This window comes from Eumetopias jubatus, unplaced genomic scaffold (genome assembly GCF_037043125.1).
Source record: "Eumetopias jubatus isolate StellerSeaLion01/CBP00866 unplaced genomic scaffold, mEumJub1_p1.0 scaffold_9, whole genome shotgun sequence".
Taxonomy (NCBI): Eukaryota; Metazoa; Chordata; class Mammalia; order Carnivora; family Otariidae; genus Eumetopias; species Eumetopias jubatus.
The window spans coordinates 130,763,522-130,787,218 of NW_028274815.1; the positions used below are offsets into that span (position 1 = coordinate 130,763,522).

General features: G+C 48.5%; 2 protein-coding genes across 2 annotated transcripts in view; one reads left to right on the top strand and one right to left on the bottom strand.

Annotated features, from left to right (window-relative positions):
• The window catches only part of ATP9A (ATPase phospholipid transporting 9A), a 128,005-nt gene that overhangs the window by 95,529 nt on the left and 8,779 nt on the right, over positions 1-23,697 (bottom strand). Inside the window, exon 2 of the mRNA XM_028125226.2 lies at positions 823-967. Coding sequence (XP_027981027.2) covers positions 823-967 — 145 coding nt within the window. The remainder of the gene's footprint in view (positions 1-822; positions 968-23,697) is intronic.
• LOC114225524 (small ribosomal subunit protein eS4, X isoform-like) lies at positions 4,259-5,088 on the top strand. The gene has a single exon (XM_028125227.2). It carries the CDS (start codon positions 4,268-4,270, stop codon positions 5,057-5,059), a length of 792 nt encoding a protein of 263 aa, XP_027981028.1. The 5' UTR covers positions 4,259-4,267; the 3' UTR covers positions 5,060-5,088.

Sequence of the window (23,697 nt, forward strand, 5' to 3'; positions counted from 1 at the left end):
ACTGAGCGGAAATGACGTGTCTCTCCGGGGTGAAGGCAATTAAGAGCGCTTTGTCGGCCCCCTCGCTCTTGCTTGGCCATGGAGATACGGGTGGCCTTGTATTCCAGAGCACATAGCTACAAGATGGAAGAGAGTGACCCCGTGTACACCAGGATTTCCATCAATGAGAAATAAACCTTTTCCTGATTTAAGATACTGAGATTTGGGGGAGGGGGGAGTTGAAGGTAGCAATGAATGTAGTCGGAGTCGCCCTAAAACAACATTCAAATTGACCTTAAGCGACAGCATTACACATTTGTGTTTTCTGTACTCTCTCTCAATAAATCAAAGAGTCATTTTTTTTTTTTCCTTCCAGCACTGGAACTGGTTGCTGTTCCTGCTTCTAAAGTCAGCTGGTGTGTGGGGGAGGCTCTGGTGGATAAAAATAGGTATGCAATTTGGGGTAGGGGGGAGGTTTGTACAGTACACATCCACGGATTGGTCTAAGTTAATGCGGAAACGCTGTGACTCCATAGCATAAAATACCAAGCCAAACAGAAACATCCAATAGCAAAAATATCCACAGAAATTCTCTCTGGATGGTAGGAATGAAACTTACCTCTTAAAATTTTTCTCTATATTTGTGTCTCCTGACTTTCCTAGAGTGAATATGCATTTCATGATGACAGGGGGAGGAATTTAGGGTCTGATGGGTTTTTGGGTTTTTTGGTGTGGGGTTTTTGGGAGATGAACAGCCAGTGGCTAAGGCAGCCTAGAAAACACACAGGCTATTCTGCCACGGGAACCTGGGTCTCCTAAAAAACGGTCCCTGGCCATACGTACCCCAGGAAGAAAGGTGAAGAAGTTGTACTTCTGGTTGTTGATGACATTCCAAGGGTACCTCTGGTCCCTCTTCTCGGGATGCCCCAACCACACAGTGCGGGGCCTGGGCTCCCCTCCACCGCAGCATCGCACCCACTCACAGCACCTGTGGGAAAGACAAAGTCACACTGTCAAGGCCACGTCCACACCTGCCCGCTCTTCTCCGAATGTTTTTCTCTCAAGCATCTGCCCTGGGTCGGGACAAGAGCCACGAATGGGGCTTCATCCGTCATGAGAAGGGAAAACGGAGCCAAGGCTTCTAAGAAGCTGTGCTCCAGATAAAAGATGGTTTGTGCCCAAGCCCAAATTGCTTATTTCAAAATGTAAGATTCATTTTAAAAATGAGATTTAAGTTAAAAAAGTAAAGATACAGCAACACATTAGCACTATTACTTTCACATTTTGCTGATGAGAGGAAAGCTCGCAACAGTTAAATGAAGCACCCAAGGAGGACCTAACTCAGATTTCCACTTCAATCTGTGTCTCCCAAATTCCAATTCTAATTACCCAAATGAAAGTCTGTTTGCTTTAAAAAATAAAAATAAAATAAAAAATAAAGCACACAAGTTTGCCAGTATGTGAGAAACAGAGGAGTCTGGCCTTGAAATGCCTCCATCTCATTCGAAAACCTAGTGTCTTTCCAGCACCCCATACTGTCGAGGTTGCTGGTTCCAACCAAGATAACCAGGTAAAGAAGCGAAAGAATATCCTCTCGACACCCAGATCTCCTTTCAGCAGCACCCCAGAGGAACCAGCCAGGAAGACAATGGCTCAGGGCCCGGCGTCACCTGGAGCCAGGCCAGAGTACCAGCTGCGGGCCAAATGACCACCCAGCCCCCACAGCTGTCCGGGCTGTCCTGTGAGGTCAGCTCATGAGTGCACCTGCTCCCGGGTGGCCCGCACCAGGCAGAGCAACGTGGGCAGCTCCAGCAGAACAAAGACACTCTGAAAACACCCCAAAAAGGCAGCTCATCCTTCTGGAGAGCCCATACACAAGGCATTTCAAGAATCACAAGCCCTCATAAGCACTGTGATGGAAACACCCCATGCCGAATTGTTGGCCTCTGTCCCCACGCACACAGGCCGGGAGGGAGAAACCCCAGTCCGGCCAGCCCCTTGTGACGCTGCCAAGTGAAGCGAAACCAAGCAGACGGGGAGATTATGACTTACGTAAATACTGGTACACCTCGGCCTGCCCTTCTCCCCCTCCTCCTATGGGCCAGGCAGGTCCTGGTGGGGTGCTGGGGTACAGAGCTGAGCAAACATGGTCCCTAGGCATCAGCAAGCTGCCTGCCCAGATGCTCAAAATTTCCCGGATGAAACACAATGCTCTTTCTTAAAAATAGCATCTTCATTCCAGTAAACTGGTGCTCGGGTGGAGTATGTGACAAGGACAGATTTCACTTCTAGTAACTCATCTGTGTTGGCCCTGTTCTAAGTTGTCCAAAGGCCAGGGACAGAAGCCTCAAGGAGTCCAACATGATTACTGCCCATGGATGGGAAGCACCCGTGCGGGCCACCGGGGGACATGCGCTAAGTGCTGAATGAATGTGGGTGGGGGGAGGATCATCGGACAGGGAGCACACCTCTCTCATTTGTGGAAGCCATCCCACTGGTCACGACCGACCCCTCTCCCCATCCTGTAATAATCCTGTAATGATGGCTCCCATACTAACGAAAGCTGAAGAATGGATTTCAGAAAACCAAGCATCAGGTCGACTATGTGTTTATATGCGTTTTGTCTGTGTTGTCTTAGCAGGCTCTGCACCACAAGCTATCAGGTTAAGCCATTCATTACTTAACCTGCAGATCTGCACACGAGCACAAAGTAGGTGGGAAGTCACTGCAACATGCACTGTGGCTGCAGAAGACTGGAAACAGAGGGGGCTGGGGAAATCAACAAGAACAGCCGGGCGCCTGGGTGGCTCAGTTGGTTAAGCGACTGCCTTCGGCTCGGGCCATGATCCTGGAGTCCTGGGATCAAGTCCCATGTCGGGCTCCCTGCTCAGCGGAGAGTCTGTTTCTCCCTCTGACCCTCCCCCCTCTCATGTGAGCGCGCTCTCTCTCTCTCTTTCTCGCTCTCTCAAATAAATAAAATTTTTTTTAAAAATGTATTCTTAAAAAAAAAAAAAAAAAAACCCAAGAACAGCCACAGTAGTCCTTCAAGAAGAATGAGAGCTGGATGCACTAAATGGCCCCATTTTGCAAGATAGGCTAAATTGAAAAGCAAGAGGCTAAAAGGTGTGTCCAGGATGCTCCTCTTTGCATGAACACAAGAGGATCCACAGGCAGACATGCTTCAAACGCAGGAAATCTCCAGTACCGGTTCCCTTTGGGAAGGAGGGAGTAGGGAGACCTTTTGCTATGTATTCTTTAGTTACAATGTTTCATATTATCCAGGGACTCAATGTGGTTTTCCCAGCTCAATTCATAAGAGTAAGCATTTATTAAATATCCAACTGGTAGGAAGTTAGACTACTCCAGGTCCTATGGGGACTGAATGTTGGAACAGGATCTTGCCTTCTCCTTCCTCGCAGTCCCACTGCAAAACAGGGTTAAGTGTTCAGCACAAGATAAAATAAAAACTTTGTGTCACTCGAGCCCAGTATAATTGGCCCCAAGGCCATCTCATTTAGCCAATCTGACGGTCACTGCATTTACTCACTTTCTGCATGCACTGGCTATATATAACTTGCACATTTCCAATACGTGATCAATCCGACTTTCCGGTCAACAGTATTTATTGAACGCTAACAACAATAATAATATAAGACAAGTAATCACTGCCTCTTTTTTGTCACCTGCTATGTCTTGTGCGCTCGGTGTCCTGGGCCCTCCCCCGGCGCTTGGGCATTCAGGAGTGAACAAAACAGACAAGTCCTCCCCCTCTGGAGCTTCTACTCTAGTGGAGGGAGACAGACCATAAACCACCACCCAAAATAAAATAAGGCCTGGGCAGGAGAGGGTGTGGGGGACAGGTGTGGCTTGGGAAGACCAGGTGGTCAGGGAGGCTGGTGTGACAGCTGAGCTGAGGGGACAGGGAGCAACAGCCATGCAACCATGCAAGGAAGTACAATCTGGGCAGACTGGAAGGGAACCCCAAGGGCAAAGATCCAGAGGTGGGAACCAGCCTGGTTACACACTTGCCTATAAGGACTGGTGTGTAGCAACCACAGGGGAAAGAAGGGAGGAAGGAAGGAGGGAGGAGGAGAGAGAGAGGCCAGGTGACACTGGGCCTTGTCTCTGGGGCAAGGAGTCTGGATTTTACTCCATGCACCGCGGGGATCATGGACGGGTTACAAGCAGGAGATGGCATGATCTGATTGACATTTTTAAAAGTTCGGTCTGGGGCCTCTTTCCTCGGGTACCAGAAAGAGGCGGGTCTCTTTTCATTCCCAGTGCAGCCATGGCTCGTGGTCCCAAGAAGCATCTGAAGCGCGTAGCAGCTCCAAAGCATTGGATGCTGGATAAACTGACTGGTGTGTTTGCTCCTCGCCTATCTACTGGTCCCCATAAGCTGAGAGAATTCCTCCCTCTCATCATTTTCCTAAGGAACAGACTTAAGTATGCCCTAACAGGAGACGAAGTCAAGAAGATCTGTATGCAGCGTTTTATTAAGATTGATGGCAAGGTCCGAACTGATATAACCTACCCCGCAGGTTTTATGGATGTCATCAGCATTGACAAGACCGGGGAGAATTTCCGTCTGATCTATGACACCAAGGGTAGCTTTGCTGTTCATCGGATAACACCTGAGGAGGCCAAGGATAAGTTGTGCAAAGTGCGAAAGATCTTTGTGGGAACAAAAGGAACCCCTCATCTGGTGACTCATGATGCTCGCACCGTCCGCCATCATGACCCCCTCGTCAAGGTGAATGACACCATTCAAACTGATGTGGAGACTGGAAAGACTACTGATTTCATCAAGTTTGATACTGGTAACCTGTGTATGGTGACTGGGGGTGCCAACCTGGGAAGAACTGGTGTGATCACCAACAGAGAGAGACACCCTGGTTCGTTTGATGTGGTTCACGTGAAAGATGCCAATGGCAACAGCTTTGCCACCCGACTCTCCAACACTTTTGTTATTGGCAAAGGCAACAAACCGTGGATTTCTCTTCCCCGTGGAAAGGGTATCCGCCTCACCATCGCTGGAGAGAGAGACAAGAGACTGGCTGCCAAACAGAGCAGGGGGTAAAATGGTCCCTAGGTGACGTGATTGGAAGACTTTATACTTAATTAAAGGTCATACAGCACGAAAAAAAAAAAAAGTTCGGTCTGGGGCGCCTGGGTGGCCCAGTCGGTTGGGCAACTGCCTTCGGCTCAGGTCATGATCCTGGAGTCCCAGGATCGCGTTCTGCATCGGGCTCCCTGCTCGGCGGGGAGCCTGCTTCTCCCTCTGACTCTCCCCCCTTTCATGCTCACTCGCTCTCTCATTCTCTCTCATTCTCTCTCTCAAATAAATAAAATCTTTAAAAAAATAAAAATAAAAATAGAAGTTCCGTCTGGATGCTACACAAAGACACTGCAGTCGGTTAACAGTAAAAACAGATCAAGAGGTGTGAGGTTCCTTTTTGGGGTGATGGGCATGCTCGAATATTGATTGTGGTGATGGTTACACAACTCTACGAATATACTTTAAAACTGCTAATTATAGGGCGCCTGGGTGGCTCAGTCAGTTAAGTGACTGCCTTTGGCTCAGGTCATGATCCCGGAGTCCCGGAATCAAGTCCCACATCGTGCTCCCTGCTCAGCAGGGAGTCTGCTTCTCCCTCTGATTCTACCCCCTCTTGTGCTCTCTCCCTCTCTCAAATAAATAAAATCTTAAAAAACAAAAACAAAAAACTGCTAATTATACACTTCAGATAGGCGAATTGCAGGGTACGTGAACTGTATCTTAGTAAAGCTGTATATTAACCAAGAAAAGTAGGAACAGGGGGATCATCCAGGAAGCTACTGTCATCATCCAGGCAGGCAGAGACAGTGGTCCAGACTAGAGTGGTAGCACTGGGTACAGATTTTCAAAATATTACAGATGTAGAAATGTACTGTCTTTAAGCAAACATTTAAAAAAAATGCGGGGCGCCTGGGTGGCTCAGTCGGTTAAGCGGCTGCCTTCGGCTCAGGTCATGATCCCAGGGTCCTGGGATCGAGCCCCATGTCCGGCTCCCTGCTCAGCAGAGAGCCTGCTTCTCCCTCTCCCTCTGCCTGCCACTCTGCCTACTTGTGCTCTCTATCTCTCTGTCAAGTAAATAAATAAAAAAAATCTTTAAAAAATAAAAATAATAAAAATAAAAAATAAAAAATAAAAAAATAAAAAATAAAAAAATGCACTAGGGGCACCTGGGTGGCTCAGTCCATTGAGCATCTGACTCTTGATTTCGGCTCAGGTCATGATCTCAAGAGTTGTAGGATCAAGCCCTGCATTGTGCTCCACGCTCGGCACAGAGTCCCCTTGAGATGCTCTCTCTCCCTCTGCCCCTCCCCCCACTCACACATGCTCTCTCTCTAAAGCAAGTAAATAAACTCTTTTTAAGAAATAATTTTTAAAAAGGAGAAATGCACATTTCATTTAATGTTCACAATAACCCTACGTGGCATATACAAGCTTTGCCTCCATTTTCACAGTGGAGAAACTGAGCCCAAGAGGACTCAGTGATTTCTCCAACACCTGTACTACATTTGTTCCACGCTGAGTGAGGGAAGCTGGCCTTAAGCCCAGGCCTGTGGGATCCAGACCCTGAGCTATGAGCCTGAGAGTGCCTGAGAGCACCTTGCACTGCCATAAACAGCCTCATCAGCACAATTATCTTACAGCTTTTTTTTTCCCCTAGGCTCTCTTCATCTCAGAAAGTTGGAAGAATCTTTAGGAGCCCCAACAGCAATGGCTGCCATGCTGCTGGGACAGAAGTTCTCCCGCAGGCTCATCTTCGGGCCAGTTACGAACCTCCTGCCTCTCAGCTCCACTACCTGCTCTGGGACAATGGACAGAGTTCCTTCCTGCTCCCCCTCACAGCCAGCACACTGCTAGCTCTCTCCTCAGAGGACACTGGGGGGGACACCACTGGAGGAGAGTCTCTCCTGGGCTTCCCAGGCAGAGGCACCCAGTGGATCAGTGCATGGGTGTGAGGCCACCCAATGGTGCTCTGCCCAGCCACCCACCCAGGATCTGCAGTCCCTTGGAGACCACCGAGCCCCACTGTGGAGACTTTCCCGGGGCCCTCACAATATGGACATCCTGCCTCCTCTGCACCAGCACCCTGATCCCCTCACCCCCAGGCTTGTCCCCTGAGTTCCTCCTGTCACTGTAGCCCCCGGTGTCCCAATTCCATTGCACGCCCAATGTGTCAACCGCCGGCTGGGCCTGCCATCCCACCTGCACCCCAAGATAACTTTCTGCTTGCCCCATGCCTGCAGACCAGCTCTCACCCTGCCTTCTGGCAGCCTGAACTCAATTACACCATCTCCAAGTCCATCTGTGTCCCAGCCTTGGGGACAGGCCCCCTTCCAAGTGCATCCTTCCTTGGGTCCACTCCCTCAGCTCAGACTACCCCAGAGTCTTCCTCTATCCTATAATTATCCTTTATCCTAATTTACCAAGTCACTTCCCTCCATCTCTCCACCTGGGCTAGCTGGGCCAACCCCATCTCCGAGCCCAGGTGCAGTGAGCACAAGGACCCAGGCATAGCCAAGCAGAACCCTCAACATGTGATGAGTTCAACAAAGGCCAGCAAGACCCCTGGCTGCGGTTATCACTGGAAATACTAAGAAAGAAGTGCCCTTCACCCTGAGGTGGCTAAGGTGGCAGACAACAAGCAAGGGGCTGCAGGTGGCCCCCCTTTGTTCTTGTTTAGGGAAGAGTTGGCCTGAAAATGAGAGTCACCAGGAGGAATGCAAAGGCTCCTGACACTTTTGGAAGAGCGCACAGGTCTGCCCATCTATCCGTTCCCTGGGTTTTTCCGTCTCAGGAATCCGTTAATTGGTTTTTACTTTTGCTCAAGCCAATTTTAGTTGGGTTTGTGTTAACCACTGCCCCAAACCTCCTGTCTGATATTCCTGTTTGCCACACGGCTACACTGTCCTTAAAGACACAATCCTGTTGGTTTTGTGTGTCTCCAAGTCTAAGCTTTTAAAGTGTGCGGTCAACAGCTTCAAGCCTGCATTCTACCATCCTGACCTCTCTGCTCTGGCTTCGTTGGAGCAGTGCCGTCCAACATGGTAGCTTCTATTACATGGGGCTGTTTACATTTAAATTAATTAAAATAGAAGAATTCCAGCCCCTGTTCCCACTAGCCACATTCTGAGTGCTCCACAGCCCCCTGTGGCCTGAAGCCACGGACTAGACTGTGCAGATCCAGAACCTTCCAGCATGACAAAAGCTGTATTGGACAGCACTGCTTCACAGCATCCCTTTCAGGACCTCTCCTTCCACCTTGCTCTTTATCGGCTACCAGCACCACTGAGCCACCCAGGCACCCCAATAAATAAAATCTTTAAAAACTGAGAAATTAATGAAGAAATAACAGATGAGAGCCATAGTTTCGAAATAGCAGGGCCATAAGGGGTTAAGTAAGGAATACCAGCTTTTGGGGCACCTGGGTGGCTCAGTCATTAAGCGTCTGCCTTCAGCTCGGGTCATGATCCCAGGGTCCTGGGATTGAGCCCCGCATCGGGTTCCCTGCTCAGCGGGAAGTCTGCTTCTCCCTCTCCCACTCCCCCTGCTTATGTTCCCTCTCTTGCTGTCCCTGTCAAATAAATAAATAAAATCTTTAAAAAAAAGGAACACTAGCTTTTAAGTCAGATGGACTTGGGTGCCAAGCCCAGCCTGGCTCCACACTGGCTACGTGGCTTTGGGCTACTCATCTTTTGTGATCCCACTTTTTCTGTCTATAAAATGATAGTAAGACCTGCCTTGCTGAATTACTATGAGGATGAAGGAATTTATATAGGAAAGGCATATGACAATACACAGCACACGACAGGCATTCAATTAATAGTACATATATTTCTCTAAGTTTTTTTTTTTTCCAGGGGCGCCTGGGTGGCTCAGTCGGTTAAGTGGCTGCCTTCAGCTCAGGTCATGATCCCCATGTCCTGGGATCGAGACCCACGTCCAGCTCCCTGCTCAGTGGAGAGCCTGCTTCTCCCTCTCTCTCTGCCTGCTGCTCTGCCTACTTGTGCTTTTTCTGTGTCAAATAAAGAAAATCTTAAAAAAAAAAAAGTTTTTGGGGCGCCTGGGTGGCTCAGTTGGTTAACCGACTGCCTTCGGCCCAGGTCATGATCCTGGAGTCCTGGGATGGAGTCCCACATCGGGCTCCCTGCTCAGCAGGGAGTCTGCTTCTCCCTCTGACCCTCTTCCCTCTTGTGGTATCTCTCATTCTCTCTCTCTCAAATAAATAAATAAAATCTTTAAAAAAAAAAAAAGGTTTTTTTCCAGATAAGAAAACATAAAACAATGTTTTTACCTATTGATAGCAACAGCTATTCAACGAGGTTAAGACGTAAGGCCAGAAATAATTTAGTTTACACTGCTTCTAGCTTGACCATTTAAACAAAGGAAAATCAAAGTATATTTTCTTATGATTTGACTCTAAAACAAACAAAGGTTTTGATGGTGGGCAGCCTGCTGACCAGATGTGTGGTGGTTTCACACAATCTGGTTGAAAGGCAAGGGAAAGCAAATATTACAGGGGAAAGTGCCAAGGGAACGATGTTTCTGGAAAAGGTAACTACTGTAACAAGGAGCTGGCCTCCAAGGAAATGATCATCTCTGCTCTGGGTGTAACCACAATCAGCAAGCAGTCGGTAAATATTTGTTGAATTGCCCCCATGGTGTGCTGAACTGTCCTGAAGCCCGAGTCCAGAAGCTATTGGGTCTGTCTTGATACTGGGAAGATCCAGGAAGAATTTAAAGAAAAATTAAAAGCAACATGGGGGAAAAAAAAAAAAAAAGGTAATCTAGAGCAGTGGTTCTCAATGGAAGGGAAGGGCTGGGGGGGGGGGATTTGCCCCCTGCCCTGGGGACACTTGGCAGTGTCTAGAGAGATGCTTGGTTGTCACAATTGCAGGAGCAGGGAGGGACTCCTGGCATCTCATGGGTAGAGGCCCAACATCCTACAGTGCCCAGGACAGCCCCACACAGAGGATTACCCAGCCCCAAATGTCAACAGTCCTGAGTCTGAGAACCCCAGTCCAGAGCAGCACTGTCGGATGCATTTCTGCAGTGACGGAAATGTTCTCCATCTGCATGGTCTCACACGGTGGCCGTGGCCATGTGGCTGTTGAGCACTCAAAATATGAAATTTAAATGTTATTCCATTAATTAATTAAAATAGCTACATAGATCTAGTGTGTGCCATACTGGACAGCAGGTCTAGAAGGATGGAACTCAAGCTGTTAATAAGCCTAGATGCCTGGAGAGGGATGCTGGAAAGCATGGAAAGGAAGGTATAAGAGAAAATTTTGCTCTGTGTTCTAAGAACATCTAGGAGGCTGAATTTTTTTTTTTCTTTAACTAGGGGAATATGAAATCTAAAGTCAGGGGCACCTGGCTGGCTCAGCTGGTAAAGCATGCAACTCTTGATCTCAGCGTTGTAAGTAACTGTACACTCACCCCATGGTGGGTGTAGAGATTACTTTAAAAAAATAATAAAATTTTTTAAAAATAAAAATAAAATCTAAAGTCCAAAAGAATGCAAAAAAGGAAGCTAGTTCACTGAAGTCTGAACGTTATCTCTGGCCACAGCAATGCTACCTACTGGTGCAAAAACTGGGCCATATCAAAGAAAAAAGCCAAGTCAATGTGGAAATTTCTTTTTAAATAGAAACAGGTCCTCTGATCTAGCAAGTCTACCTGGAGGGATGGATTGTATATGAATTCTGGTACAGGTATGGGTGAGCAAGAGGAAAGGTCCAAGAATGCTCCCAGCAATAAGAAAGCAAACCCTGAAAATGACCAAATGCCCATCAGAGAGGAACCCCCTGCACAGTGGACCTGCACTGATTTTTTTTTTTAAGATCTTATTTATTTGAGAGAGAGAGAGACAGAGAGAGGATGAGTGGAAAGAAGGGAAGAGGGAGAGGGAGAAGCAGACTCCCCACTGAGCCAGGAGCCTGATGCGGGACTCGATCCTAGGACCCTGAGATCATGACCTGAGCCAAAGGCAGATGCTTAACCGACTGAGCCACCCAGGTGCCCCACCCTGCGCTAATTAAAAGAACAGGTAGATGCGCACACTGACAAGGCAAGATCCAAGCGATGAAGGGGGAAGGGGAAAGGGGAAAAATAAAGCAAAAGATATGCAATTACGCTATATTTTAACAAAAATAACACATAATATATACATGGGAAAATAACACTGAGAAACAAATACGCACACACACCCCCAGACTGTTAATTCCGGTTCTCTTGGGGGAAAGGGGGCAGTCATGGGTGGTAGGGTCTGTAGCTTTCCCTATTTCTCCGGCCAGAAGTCTTTCCCTACTGGTCTCTTGCCGCTCAGCAGTGCAGCAGGACACCTCTTACGAAAGTATGACTCATACTGCATCCCGCCCCCACGATGAGTCAATCAATGCGGACTCAAGTCCAAGCCTGTCACCCCTCATCCCAGGTCCTCTGTTATCAAGCCTCCGACTGCAGCCAAAGCCAATGAGCTCCAGAACTCTACTTTTCTCCAACTTCCAAACCCTCTGGCAAGACTCCTTCACAGCAGATTTCCTTGAGCAACCCATTCCCCTTCTTCTACTTATCCTTCAAAACCCACCTCTGTACTTGCCTGCTTCTTTCTAGAAAACTCAAATCTATGGAAGCCCAACAAGCAACATATAATAATAAAGTAACCAAAATAAACACAGGGTCGAGTGGGACAGGGCACAGTGAGGAGCCTAGACCTGTGGGAAGGAAGTGGCCCCCGGGCCTCACCAGGGTACATTCTCACACAAACCTAATACAACAGACCCTAAGATTCTTCACGACAAAGACAAAAAGCACAGATTCTGAAGCGCAAACCCTCAGTTTTTTAAATGTTGGTAACTGACGCAATGTTTAAGAATTAGGCAAAACTAAAATCACACCAAGGTGTCATTTTTTACTTAGCATGATAACCAAAATCAAAAAGCTTAATAACCCCTGTGTTGGTTGGGATGGGCAAACAGACACTTTTCGCTGCTGGTAGAGGCCTCAATCAGTATAACCTTGAGGGAAGGCAACCTGGTGACAGCTCTCAAAATTAAAACGCATTCACCTGGACCCAATGATTCCCCTTCGAGATATTATGTATGTTGTAACATGGGCACAAAGACTTAGGTTCAACGTAACACTGCTAATAATAACATACCATTACAAATAACCCAGGTGTCCATCAGTGGTAGACTGGTTAGATTAAGTATGGTAAGTCTATTCAATGAAATCCTTTAAAACCATTTTGTTTAAAAAAAAAAAAAGAATAAAAAGAGGTGGGCGCCTGGGTGGCTCAGTCGTTAAGCATCTGCCTTCGGCTCAGGTCATGATCCCTGGGTTCCGGGACAAGCCCCGCATCGGGCTCCCTGCTCCACGGGGGGCCTGCTTCTCCCTCTCCCACTCCCCCTGTTTGTGTTCCCTCCCTCGCTGTCTCTCTGTCAAATAAATAAATAGAATCTTAAAAAAAGAAAAAGCTTTTTATGTATTGATACATAACAAGCCCAATGTATACTATTAAGTGAAAGAAATATGTTGTACTGTGTAGGGCACACTAACAACGGAATAAAAAAGGTCAAATCTATGTGTTTGTGTCTAGATAAATATAAAATACATGGGCCTTCTTTTGGAAAATGATTAAAAATTCTCTAGAACGACACAGAAGAAAGTGATAAGCAGTCGCCTGAGGAGGGTACAGGGTAGCCAAAGCAGGGGACGGAGGGAGGCTAAGTTTGCAAAGTACACACTTCTGTACCTGTTCAACAGTGAACTATGTGACTGTGATTTTTTTTTTTAATTTACAAACAAAACAAAAATCCCCACCCCACTGCCCACACAGCACCCAGCTCCCCATCTGCAGCCTCGGATGTTGGCCACAAGCCCGGAAGTCAGAAACCAGATACTATTCGCCTCACACCCCTGATCGGGTATACAGAAGGTGCTCAGTTGCCCCGTGTGGGTTGAGGTGCCTCTCCTGGGCCTCCCCCCCGCCCCAGGCCCCCCAGCACGCCAAGACCTGCTGCCTTACCTCGTGTGTTTATACTGTATCTGGGGCATTTGCTTACAGGTTCTAGACCAGGTCCGGGGCCACAGCACAGCCAGCCTATCACCTCCCTCACTCGTCCCCAGAGACCTGCAGGCAGGCCCTCCCCCTCCAGGAGAGGAGGAAACTGTACGCCCAAGAGTCCAGCGGTGGGTGAGGGCAGAGCCAGCCGTGAGTGCAGCAGGCTGACCTCAGAGCCAGCACTCGACCACGGTGTTTGGAGTTCTATCACCCCACAGAAGAATGTGAGCGCTGCCTCTGAGCTGTCTAGACAGCAACCTAGGGAGGCACCCCATGACGGGGACACAGCAGGAACACAGCAAGGATCCCCAGCGGCACTGCCCCAGCTGCCTGGCTCCTCCCTCCAAGCACTGTCAGCCACAAGGGTGGCTAACACTGCCACTCTCCTCTCCCCCAGCCACATGCTTTGGGGTCTAAGCACCCTGCACACATGAACTCTGGTTAGCCCTCAAAACTACGTGCCCTATTATCATGCTCATGTACAGGGAGGTGAACTCACTCGCCCAAGGTCATATAGCCAGTGAGTGGCAGAGCCCAAACTTGCACCGAGGCAGTCCTTGCTTGAATCCACGCTCTCAAGCCCTCACAATCCTCAGCAACCAACCGTGGCCTTGGGGAGCTACCACCTCCTGCCAGGAGCCCTTCCTTCCCAGATCCGGCTCCTCCCCTGCTCCAGTGGAGACAGGGGCAGTAGCCACTGCTACAGCCCTGCTCCACCTTGGGCGTGGCTCTGGCACCGAGACCGCCCCAGGAAGGCCATGGGGGAGGTTTCCAGGGGCGCCTACTTGTAAAACGCCAGAGGTGACACCACCAGGCCCTTGGGAGGAGTTTACCTCTGGAAGCAGGTTACGGTAGAGCTGCTGAGGGTCTAGCACAGTGACCACTCAGGCGGAGAACACTTCCCAGGCTGCAAGTTCACACCTTTTCTACCATTATTGTTGCTGGTGAATGCTACCCTGACCTCCAACAGCTGTGCCGCAGACCTCCACTCCTTGCAGGGAAGCCCGACATTTACTGCACTTGGCCCTGGGGTCTACACACAGCTGGGTCGTGAGCCACTGTCTACAGAAAGATTTTCTTGTACTCACTCAACAAATATTTATACAATGCTTGCAGATTCTCAAGCACACCTTCTATAACTCCCAAACATACAATCATGAGCAGTCCAGTTCACCCAGTACGTCCACAGAGAATGTGCCGTGTAGTGAGCATCTCCCCAACCAATCCCAGGCTTCTTCTGTCCTCACACACATCAACAGGAAGCCCAATTTGAGGTAAACAGAGAAAGAAAAACATGTTTTTTTTTTTTACTTTTTCTTTTTTTTTTTTTAAACCTTCCCCATCTCATGGACACGTACTGAACAAAAGGCAAAATAAAAAGAGTGGGTGAAGAAGGCCATCACTCATCTCCTGACCCTGGAACAGAAAGCAACTCTGGCTTTCATAGGGCGTAAAATGGCAGAGCCCTTCCAGAAAGCCACTTAGAGCCACACAGACCCCTTAGATGTCCACACGTTCCATTTAATCCAGGGAACTGGAGATTCTAGCCTATTAAAATTTCCCAAATGTAGGGGGCACCTGGGTGGCTCGGTTGGTTGGGCATCTGACTCATGCTTTCTGCTCACGTAATGATCTCAGGGTCGTGGGATGGAGCCCTGCATCAGGCTCCATGCTCAGTGGGGTCTCTGCTGAAGGTTCTCTCTCTTCCTCTCCCTCTGCTCCTCCCCCACAACACCCACTCTCTCTGTAAAATAAATAAGTAAACCTTTAAAAAAAATTTCCAAACGTAAGAGAAAGCTTAGACCAAGATAGCCTCCCTAGACTAAGCTCTAATTTATAACAGCAAAAACAAACTGCAATCATGTCACTTAATAGCCACTGGATTAAAACATAGATCAAAGGAAACAAATACTTAAATATTAACAATAGCAGATAAGGCTTTAAATAATTCTAAGGACCACATCTTTAACTTTTCTGTAACAGGAATTATTACTTTCATAATGTAAAACATAAAACGCTAATGTATAAAAGTCCCACACAGGGCCCCATGGCCGGGAAGTGCGCTCGGGCTGGCCTCTGAGCGCCTCCCGGGCCATGCTGGCCACCTCTGGCTTGCCTGTGCATGGGGTGTTTCTCTAGCAAGGTCTGGTGCCCCAAGCCCCTAGTTCCATCACCTCACATGCAACGGCTCGATGCTATTCAGGGGGGTGCCAGTGACTGCTGACAAAGGCTCAGCCCCAGTGAATGCAATTCCCTGGAAACATTATAAATCTCAGCCATGCAGCAGGAAGCTGCTGGGAACCAGTGTGGACTGAATGGGGGCATCTCCAGCCAAGTAGCAAATATGGGATCAATTAGACTCTCCAACCCAGGTCTCTGACAAAGGCCTCTGTGGCTAATTCCTTACGGCAATGGGCTATATGAACAAGGAAGGAGGGAGGAGAGAGAGAGGAGACAGAGGAAGGCCTAGATCCCCCCTTTCTTTCTGTGAAAGGGTTATGTTGTTTTACCGCCATGGGCTTCAATACTCAGCACACACCTTCACTGAAAGCCCAAGTGCCCTGCACACCACGTACACCCCTGATGGATCAGGAATGTGATGTCCCTTGGGGTGACTAAGATTTCCAAATAAAACTAAGGGCGCTGGAAACGGGCAGACCTGTTCAGAGCTGTGCCTCCTACTCTTCGTCTACTGGCTCATTTAGTCAGTTAGCAGATATTTATTGAGTACCTACTACGTGTGCCTCAGTACTAAGCAGTGGGACATGCAAACAAGACAAATGAGGGCCCCATCCGCGGGGAGCCTACTATTTCACAGAGGTGCTGGGGGGCAATAGGAAACAGCCAAAAAAAAAAAAATACGTCAACAAGAACATGTCACTTGGGGGGGCGCCTGGGTGGCTCAGTCGATTAAGCTACCGCCTTCAGCTCAGGTCGTGATCCTGAAGTCCTGGGATCGAGCCCTGCGTCAGGCTCCGTTTGGTGGGGAGCCTGCTTCTCCCCTTGACCCTCCCCCCTCTCATGCACTCTCTCTCTCAAATAAATAAAATCTTTAAAAAAAAAAGAAAGAAAGAAAGAAAGAAAGAACATGTCACTGGGGGTAAGGCAGCTCCTTCTGAGTAGGTGGTCTGAGAAGACCTCTCTGAAGAAGAGACAGCCAAGCTGAGCCCGGAGACAAGGCAGAAGCAGCTTGCAAGCAGTGTGACCCTGGGCTAGTTAGTGAACCCTTCCAAGCCCTGGTTTCCTAGGAACAGGACAATGGCACCTGGTATAGGACTATGTGAGGAAGCCACAAGACAACCCACTGAAGCCACCAAGGACCGTGGTCCTGATGCCTAAGCAACCAGGGGTTAACAAAATTCATGCAAGAACACCCCTTACGTGTCACCAGAAGGCAGCTCTGTGCTGGCGGGGACTCCTGTCTCTTGTGTTTACCGCTAGATCCCCGACATTAAAACTATTCCCCGGGGGCAAACACCCCTATGGGGAGAATGAATGGTAACCCTCCAAAACATCCAAAATTCGCAGCTAAGTTCCTGGTTTTCTGTGGGGTAGGAAGCACTGCTGTTTTGTGAGTCACTTAGCAGACTGGGCTCATCCAGTTCCAGAAAGATGACATCACAGGCCCAGGGGTCTGCACCTCCCTCAGCTTTCCCTCTTTATGTCTTTGGGGTGACTCTGCCGGCAACGAGAACAAAAGCGTAATTTAAAAAGTGAAAGTAAGGGGCACCTGGGTGGCTCAGTCGGTTAAGCGTCTGCATTTGGCTCAGGTCATGATCCCGGGGTCCTGGGATCAAGCCCCACATCGGGCTCCCTGCTCCACGGGGAGTCTTCCCCCTCTCCCTCTGCCTGCCACTCCCCCTGCTTGTGAGCTTGCTCTCTGTGTCAAATAAAATCTTTAAAAAAAATTTTTTAAGTGAAACTGAAAAACAACTTGTGAAAATATAGGGCACTGGTTAAAGTAAATTAGCCACCCTACTCAAAGAAATATCATGTTGCCATTAAAAATGTCATTTACAGGGCGCCTGGGTGGCTCAGTCGCTTAAGTGACTGCCTTCGGCTCAAGTCATGATCCTGGAGTGCCAGGATCGAGTCCCGCATCAGGCTCCCTGCTCGGCGGGGAGTCTGCTTCTCCCTCTGACCCTCCCCCCTCTCATGCTCTCTCTCTAATAAAATAAAATCTTTTTTAAAAAAAGTCATTTACAAAGTACCTCATGATACAGAGAAAGCCTTATATTAAAATGTTAAGTCAACAACAGGAAATAAAAACACATATGCTACATGGTTATAATTCATAAAACAATGTACACAGAGAAAGGAGACTGGGAGAAAACAGAGTATCTAAGATGTTCCGTTAAGGGCAGCTGTCTTGAAGGAAAGTTAACATCAGTGTTCCACTCCTCAGTCTTCTCTGTTTTCCAAGTTTTCTTTAATACACACGCACTCATTTTACAATGAAAAGAAAATAGGGCGCCTGGGTGGCTCAGTTGGTTGAGCGACAGCCTTTGGCTCAGGTCATGATCCTGGAGTTCCAGGATCGAGTCCCGCATTGGGCTCCCTGCTCGGCGAGGAGTCTGCTTCTCTCTCTGACCCTCTTCCCTCTCATGTGCTCTCTCTCTCATTCTCTCTCTAATAAATAAATAAAGTCTTAAAAAAAAAAAGACAGTGATCTCAAAAAAAAGAAAAGAAATTTTATGTATTTTTACCTTTCCCTCGTAATGTAAGCTAATGAAGAAGAAGGTGCTTGGTCAGAGAGGAAAGCCACCATGATGTGACCATTTTGCCAAGTCTCACAAATCCCCAGTTCCTTTCCCCCTCAACTAAAGTCACCTGCTCTGAGTGGATGCTACAGAAAAAGTCAAAGAGAAGTCATCAAGACAGGTCGCAAAATGGAATTTATTGCCCGAGTTCAAAGTAAAATGAGTCTTTGAAAAAACTGAAATGAGGGGCACCCTGGTGGCTCAGTGGGTTAAGCATCCAACTGCTGGTTTGGGCTCCGGTCATGATCTCAGGGTCATGAGACCGAGCCCCGGGCCAGGCTCTGCGGTGGGCAGAGAGTCCGCTTGAGATTCTTTCTGTCCCTCCTCCCACGCGCACTCTCTCTCTCAAATAAATAAATCTAATAAAAACAAACACCTGAGGGGCGCCTGGGTGGCTCAGTTGGTTAAGTATTTGCCTTCAGCTCAGGTCATGATCCCAGGGTCCTGGGACAGAGCCCCACATTGGGCTCCCTGCTCACTGGGGAGTCTGCTTCTCCCTCTGCCTCTGCCCCTCCCCCCACCACTGGTGCATGCTCTCTCGCAAATAAAAAAAAAAATCTTTAAAAAATAATTTAAAAAAACTGAAAAGTCTTTGTCATTCTAAACCAAAACCCTTCTTTTTCTTTAGATTTTTTTTATTTGTCAGAGAAAGAGTGAGCACAAGCAGGAGGAGCGTCAGGCAGAGGGAGAAGCAGGCTCCCCGTTGAGCAAGGAGCCCAATGTGGGGCTCGATCCCAGGACCCTGGGATCATGACCTGAGCTGAAGGCAGACTCTTAACCGACTGAGCCACCCAGGCGTCCCAAAAACCATTCTCAAAGGAAAAAACCCTCTGTTCCTCAGTCTCATCATCTGTACAGTAGGACTGTTAGGAGGAACAGGATGATGCACTTAAAACTCTGGAACAGGGCGCCTGGGTGGCTCAGATGGTTGAGCGTCTGCCTTCGGCTCAGGTCATGATCCCAGGGTCCTGGGATCGAGTCCCGCATCGGGCTCCCTGCTCCTTGGGAGCCTGCTTCTCCCTCTGCTTCTCTCTCTCTGTCTCTCATGAATAAATAAAATCTTTAAAAAAATAAAATAAAACTCTGGAACAGTGCTGGGCACCTAGTAAGCACGCAATAGTGGTTAGCAACTATTAAAATTCTCATCAAATTCTTCTAGCACAATCCAAGTCACTAGAACTAACAGCAAACCATACAAAGCACAACCTAGGTAAGTGACTACTGTGAGCTCTTTAAGCAAAAGGAGGCAGCGGGGGCCAGTGCCTCCAACCCCTCCACCTGGCGAGCACGTGGTACATTGGGGCAAGTTGGGGCAAGTTTGGGGGTTGGGGCAAGTGGCAGGGCAGCGGGGGTCAGCTCCAGTCCACATGACTTTGCAACATGCTCATAGAGAGCTCTGGAGACAGGACTATCTAAAGAAAACTGCTAAGGAACTCATCATCAATTTAGAATGACGGTTTATTAATAACATCAACAGATACCACGCCTGCCAAAATGGGCATAAATAAGATACTTCCCGTATGAGTTTGTTAGGGTTGCCATAATAAAGCACCACAGGCTGGATGGCTTAAATAGAACTTTATTTTCTCCCTGTTCTGGAGGCTAGAAGTCCAAGATCAAGGTGTGGGCAGGGTGGGTTTCTTCTGGGCCTCTCCGCCTGGCTTGCAGAGGGGCTGCCCTGCTCCTGGATCCTCCTGTGGTCTTTCCTCCCAGCCCTGGCTTCTCATAAGGACACCACTCAGACTGGAACAGGGCCCACCCTAATGGCCTCACATTAACTTAATCACGTCTTCTTTAAAGGCTCTATCTCCAAATACAGGAGTCACAGTCAGAGGGCCTGGAGGTCAAGGCTTCAACAAAGAATCTGTGAAGGGATATACCTCAGCCCCTAACACTTCCCAGATGCTCTCCTCCGACCAGTCAAGGCTTCCGCAGACACTAAATCAGAAAGCTGAACTCACAGTGATGAGCAACAGTCCAAACATGAACTTCTTGCCTAACAGGTTTTTCTTTAAAAGAGGGGGGGAGGGAGGGAAGGAGGGAGAGAGAAAGGGGCAAACTTCACAGGACACTAAGGGACACGGCCACGCAGAGTGAGTATTCATTCCATTCGTCCAGGGGCTCCTAACAGGTGCGATTTTGCGCCCTCCCACCCCGACTCCCCAGCCCGGGGCACTGGGTGACACTTGGCAATGTCTAGAGACATCTTTGGTTGTCATGACTCAGTGGAGGGTACTGTTGGCATCCAGGGGGCAGGGGGCAGGGGCTGCTGTCACACATCCTACAATGGACAGGGCAGGCCCCACAATGGGCAACTGTCACACCCCCAAGGTCAATAGTGCTGAGGCTGAGAACGGCTGAGGTCTAACCTGGCCAGGTCTGACTTCACCCTGTGTCACAGCAGATGGCCTGGCAGAGGGTGGGAGATCCTGCCAGGCCCATTCTATGGGGGGGTGGGCGGGGGGGCACTGTCCATGCTCCACCCTGCTTCTTCCTTGGGGAGGCTGGCCAACAGGCTCCTCCTCCTGGCATTTGGCAAATGCCACAGACCTCTGTGATGACAAGAGCATCCGGCTGCCCTTCATTTCCCACGGGGAGCCTCTCTCTCCCTGAGGCCCCTTCCAACTGCCTCTCCCATAATCCCCCCCGACTATTTATACAATAATAAAAGCAACATTAAGATCCCCAATCGACCTGGTAAAGTAACCATTGTTTAAAAATCCTGTTTTTCCAAAAAAAAAAAAAAAAAAGTTTTTCATGGATGACTTGGCAGAACAAAAAAATGTTTTACTCTATTAGCAAAATCAGATTATCCCATTTCCTTCCCCTTAGAGCAATATTATAATATTTTTAGACTAAAAGCAACATTTTAGCACAGGCGGCCACTCCCTAAATATCAAGACACGTCTGGGGGCACATCTGCGAAACTCATGATCTTTGACTGAGTTCATACTATTCTTCAAGTCAATTCTCTTTTTTTTATGTAAGTACACTCTAAAAGGAAACTCCTTATCACTACTACAAAAGGAAAGCAAGTATCACTTGGCTGATAGTTGAAAGAACAGAAAGAACCATAAAGAAGAACAGAAAGAACCATAAAAATAATTGCTATCCTTTCAATGTCTGGCCACGAGCCACCCAACGTGATCTTTGGCGACGTTTCTCTATCAATCTTTCCAAGTCACACGAAGGCAAGAAAACAGACCAGCTTAAGAATTCAGCTCTGTTCCGGGCGCCTAGGCGGTGCAGTCAGTTGAGGCTCCAGCTCTTGGTTGCGACTTAGGTCAGGATCTCAGGTTGCTGGGATCAAGCCCCACATGCTCAGCATGGAGTCCGCTTGAGATCTTCTCCCTTTCCCTCCGCCTACCCCCTGCTCGTACTGTCGGTCTCTCTAAAATAAATAAAATCTTAAAAAAAAGCGGGGGGGGAAGCCTGGGTGGCTCAGTTGGTTAAGCGTCTGCCTTTGTCTCAGGTCATGATCCCAGGGTCCTGGGATGGAGTCTGGCATCGGGTTCCTTGCTCAGCAGGGAGCCTGCTTCTCCCTCTGCCTGCCACTCCCCTGCCTGTGCTCTCGCTGTCTGACAAATAAATAAAATCTTAAAAAAAAATAGTAATTCAGCACTGTTCTAGCTCTGTGGGTAAAAGTCATCGCTAAGAACATTACAAGTAGTGGGGCGCCTGGGTGGCTCAGATGGTTGGACCACGGCCTTTGGCTCAGGTCATGATCCTGGAGTCCCAGGATCGAGTCCCATATCAGGCTCCCGGCTCAGCAAGGAGTCTGCTTCTCCCTCTGACCCTCCCCGCCTCATGCTCTCTCTCCCTCTCAAATAAATAAAATCTTAAAAAAAAAAAAACAACATTATAAGTAGTCTTTTTCTTTGGAAATTAAACCAAAGTCCACTCACTGTCATAAGTAAAGCTGGAGGCACTCCACATCCATTCCCAAAAGTGGCCACAAAAATACCACCAGAGCTAATTCATGACTTTCATCATTTGCATTTTGAACGATGCGGAAAGAAAGTTCTATTCTGAGAAGTGACAGCCAAAAGTCCAGAGATGGATTGGTCGGTGCCTTGCCTCTTCCAACTTGTTGCATGGGTGCCTTAGGTCAAGGTCAAACGGCCATGCTCTTTCTTTGGGACTGGCACACAGGGCCTCCAGTCACTGGCCTTTCTCCAGGAAGCCCCTGAAAGCATGGTTCCCATATCCACCTCTACGCTTCAGCATCCCTGCCTGGGTGTGTAATTCCACACTCCCTGGTGTCACTGCCTGTGGCGGCACCCAGCCTGGTTCCAGGCAGGGACTCTGTCACAGGAAATGGATGGCCTAAGTGCTGCTGAGTGGGCTCGCAGAGGACACTGAGGGCACTTTCCAGTGGGCCGCTTGCCAAGGCTTGTCCCAACTGTTCTCGTCCAAGGGAGCAAAGAGCTGTTTACACAACTCTCCACTCCACCCATGGAGAGGGGAAGGGCTGGGGTCTATGGATGTCAGCGATCAGCACGACCCCCTCCTCCACCCTGCCCCCAAACACACCCCTATACACTGTCTACCTAGGTACCACCCCCACCAGTTCAAAAGAAGGACATTGAACACACACACACACCCCTATATACATCTGATCCTCATTATTTGTGGTTTCTGTATTTGCAAATTCACCTACTACCTAAAATTTATAACCTCAAAATCAACACAGCACTGTTGTGGTCACTCACGGACATGAGCAGAGCAGCAAAACATCTGTATCGCCTCTCACAGCTCCCCCAGCTGAGGTGGGACAAGGCAGCACTTCTGGTCCCAGCTCCATACTGTACATCTGTGTCCTTTTCACGGTCTATTTAGGGCCACACTTTTTGCATTTTGGAGCTTGTTGTTAGTGACATCACTATTTAAAATAGCCCCCAGGGGCGCTTGGGTGGCTCAGTCATTAAGCGTCTGTCTTCGGCTCAGGTCATGATCCCAGGGTCCTGGGATCGAGCCCCGCGTCGGGCTCCCTGCTCTGCGGGAAGCCTGCTTCCCCATCTCCCTCTGCCCCTGCTTGTGTTCCCTCTCTCGCTGTGTGTGTGTGTCTCTCTCTGTCAAATAAAGTAAAAAAAAAAGTCTTTAAAAATAAATAAATAAATAATAAAACAAATAAATAAAATAGCCCCCAAACATAGTGCTGACATCCTGTCCAGTGTCCTGAGAATAGGAAGCCTATGAGTTGCAGTGCTGTTGGTCATGAGTCCAATGTTAATGAATCAACAACATATATTAAATACAGAGTCTTTAAACCAAAATATACCTTTAAAACAAGGTAAAACATGACCAGAGGCTTGCAGAAAACTAATCCTCTATCTCCCCTAGGAACAAGAGTTCAGTATTTGCTAATTCAGGGCTGGCAGGGACCTTCTGCGACATAACCGCTGTGAATAATGAGAATCAACCAAACTATGTTTCACACTACCTCCGTCATGTCAAAAGAGAAAAGAGCATTTTAACCCCACAAATTAGAAAGGACAGCTTCAGACCTTTCAGTGGAATAAAGTTATATATGAGAAGAACTCCCTGTGCTGGCATTATCTCTCTTCTTTCCCATCAACAGTGAAATCCACAGTCCTGACAGACCCCGGTCCTGGCACGGTGCCGAGGAATGCTGCAAAGGCACGCACAGCCTGCCACAGCCCTGTCACCAGACTCGGTCATGGGAGGTCTGAGACGGCTTCTCGTGGCATCCAGTCCTCTGCAGGCATTTTCCAGCTAGAGTTCGTACTCCAACTAGACCCTCTCCAAAGACCTAGAAAGAAGAGCACATGACGTCATGCAGGGCAAGAGTCCCACCCTCTAGGCTGGGAGAAGAA

Coding starts and splice junctions, on each gene's coding strand:
- LOC114225524 (XM_028125227.2), top strand. CDS start 4,268: ATGGCTCGTGGTCCCAAGAAGCATCTGAAGCGCGTAGCAGCTCCAAAG.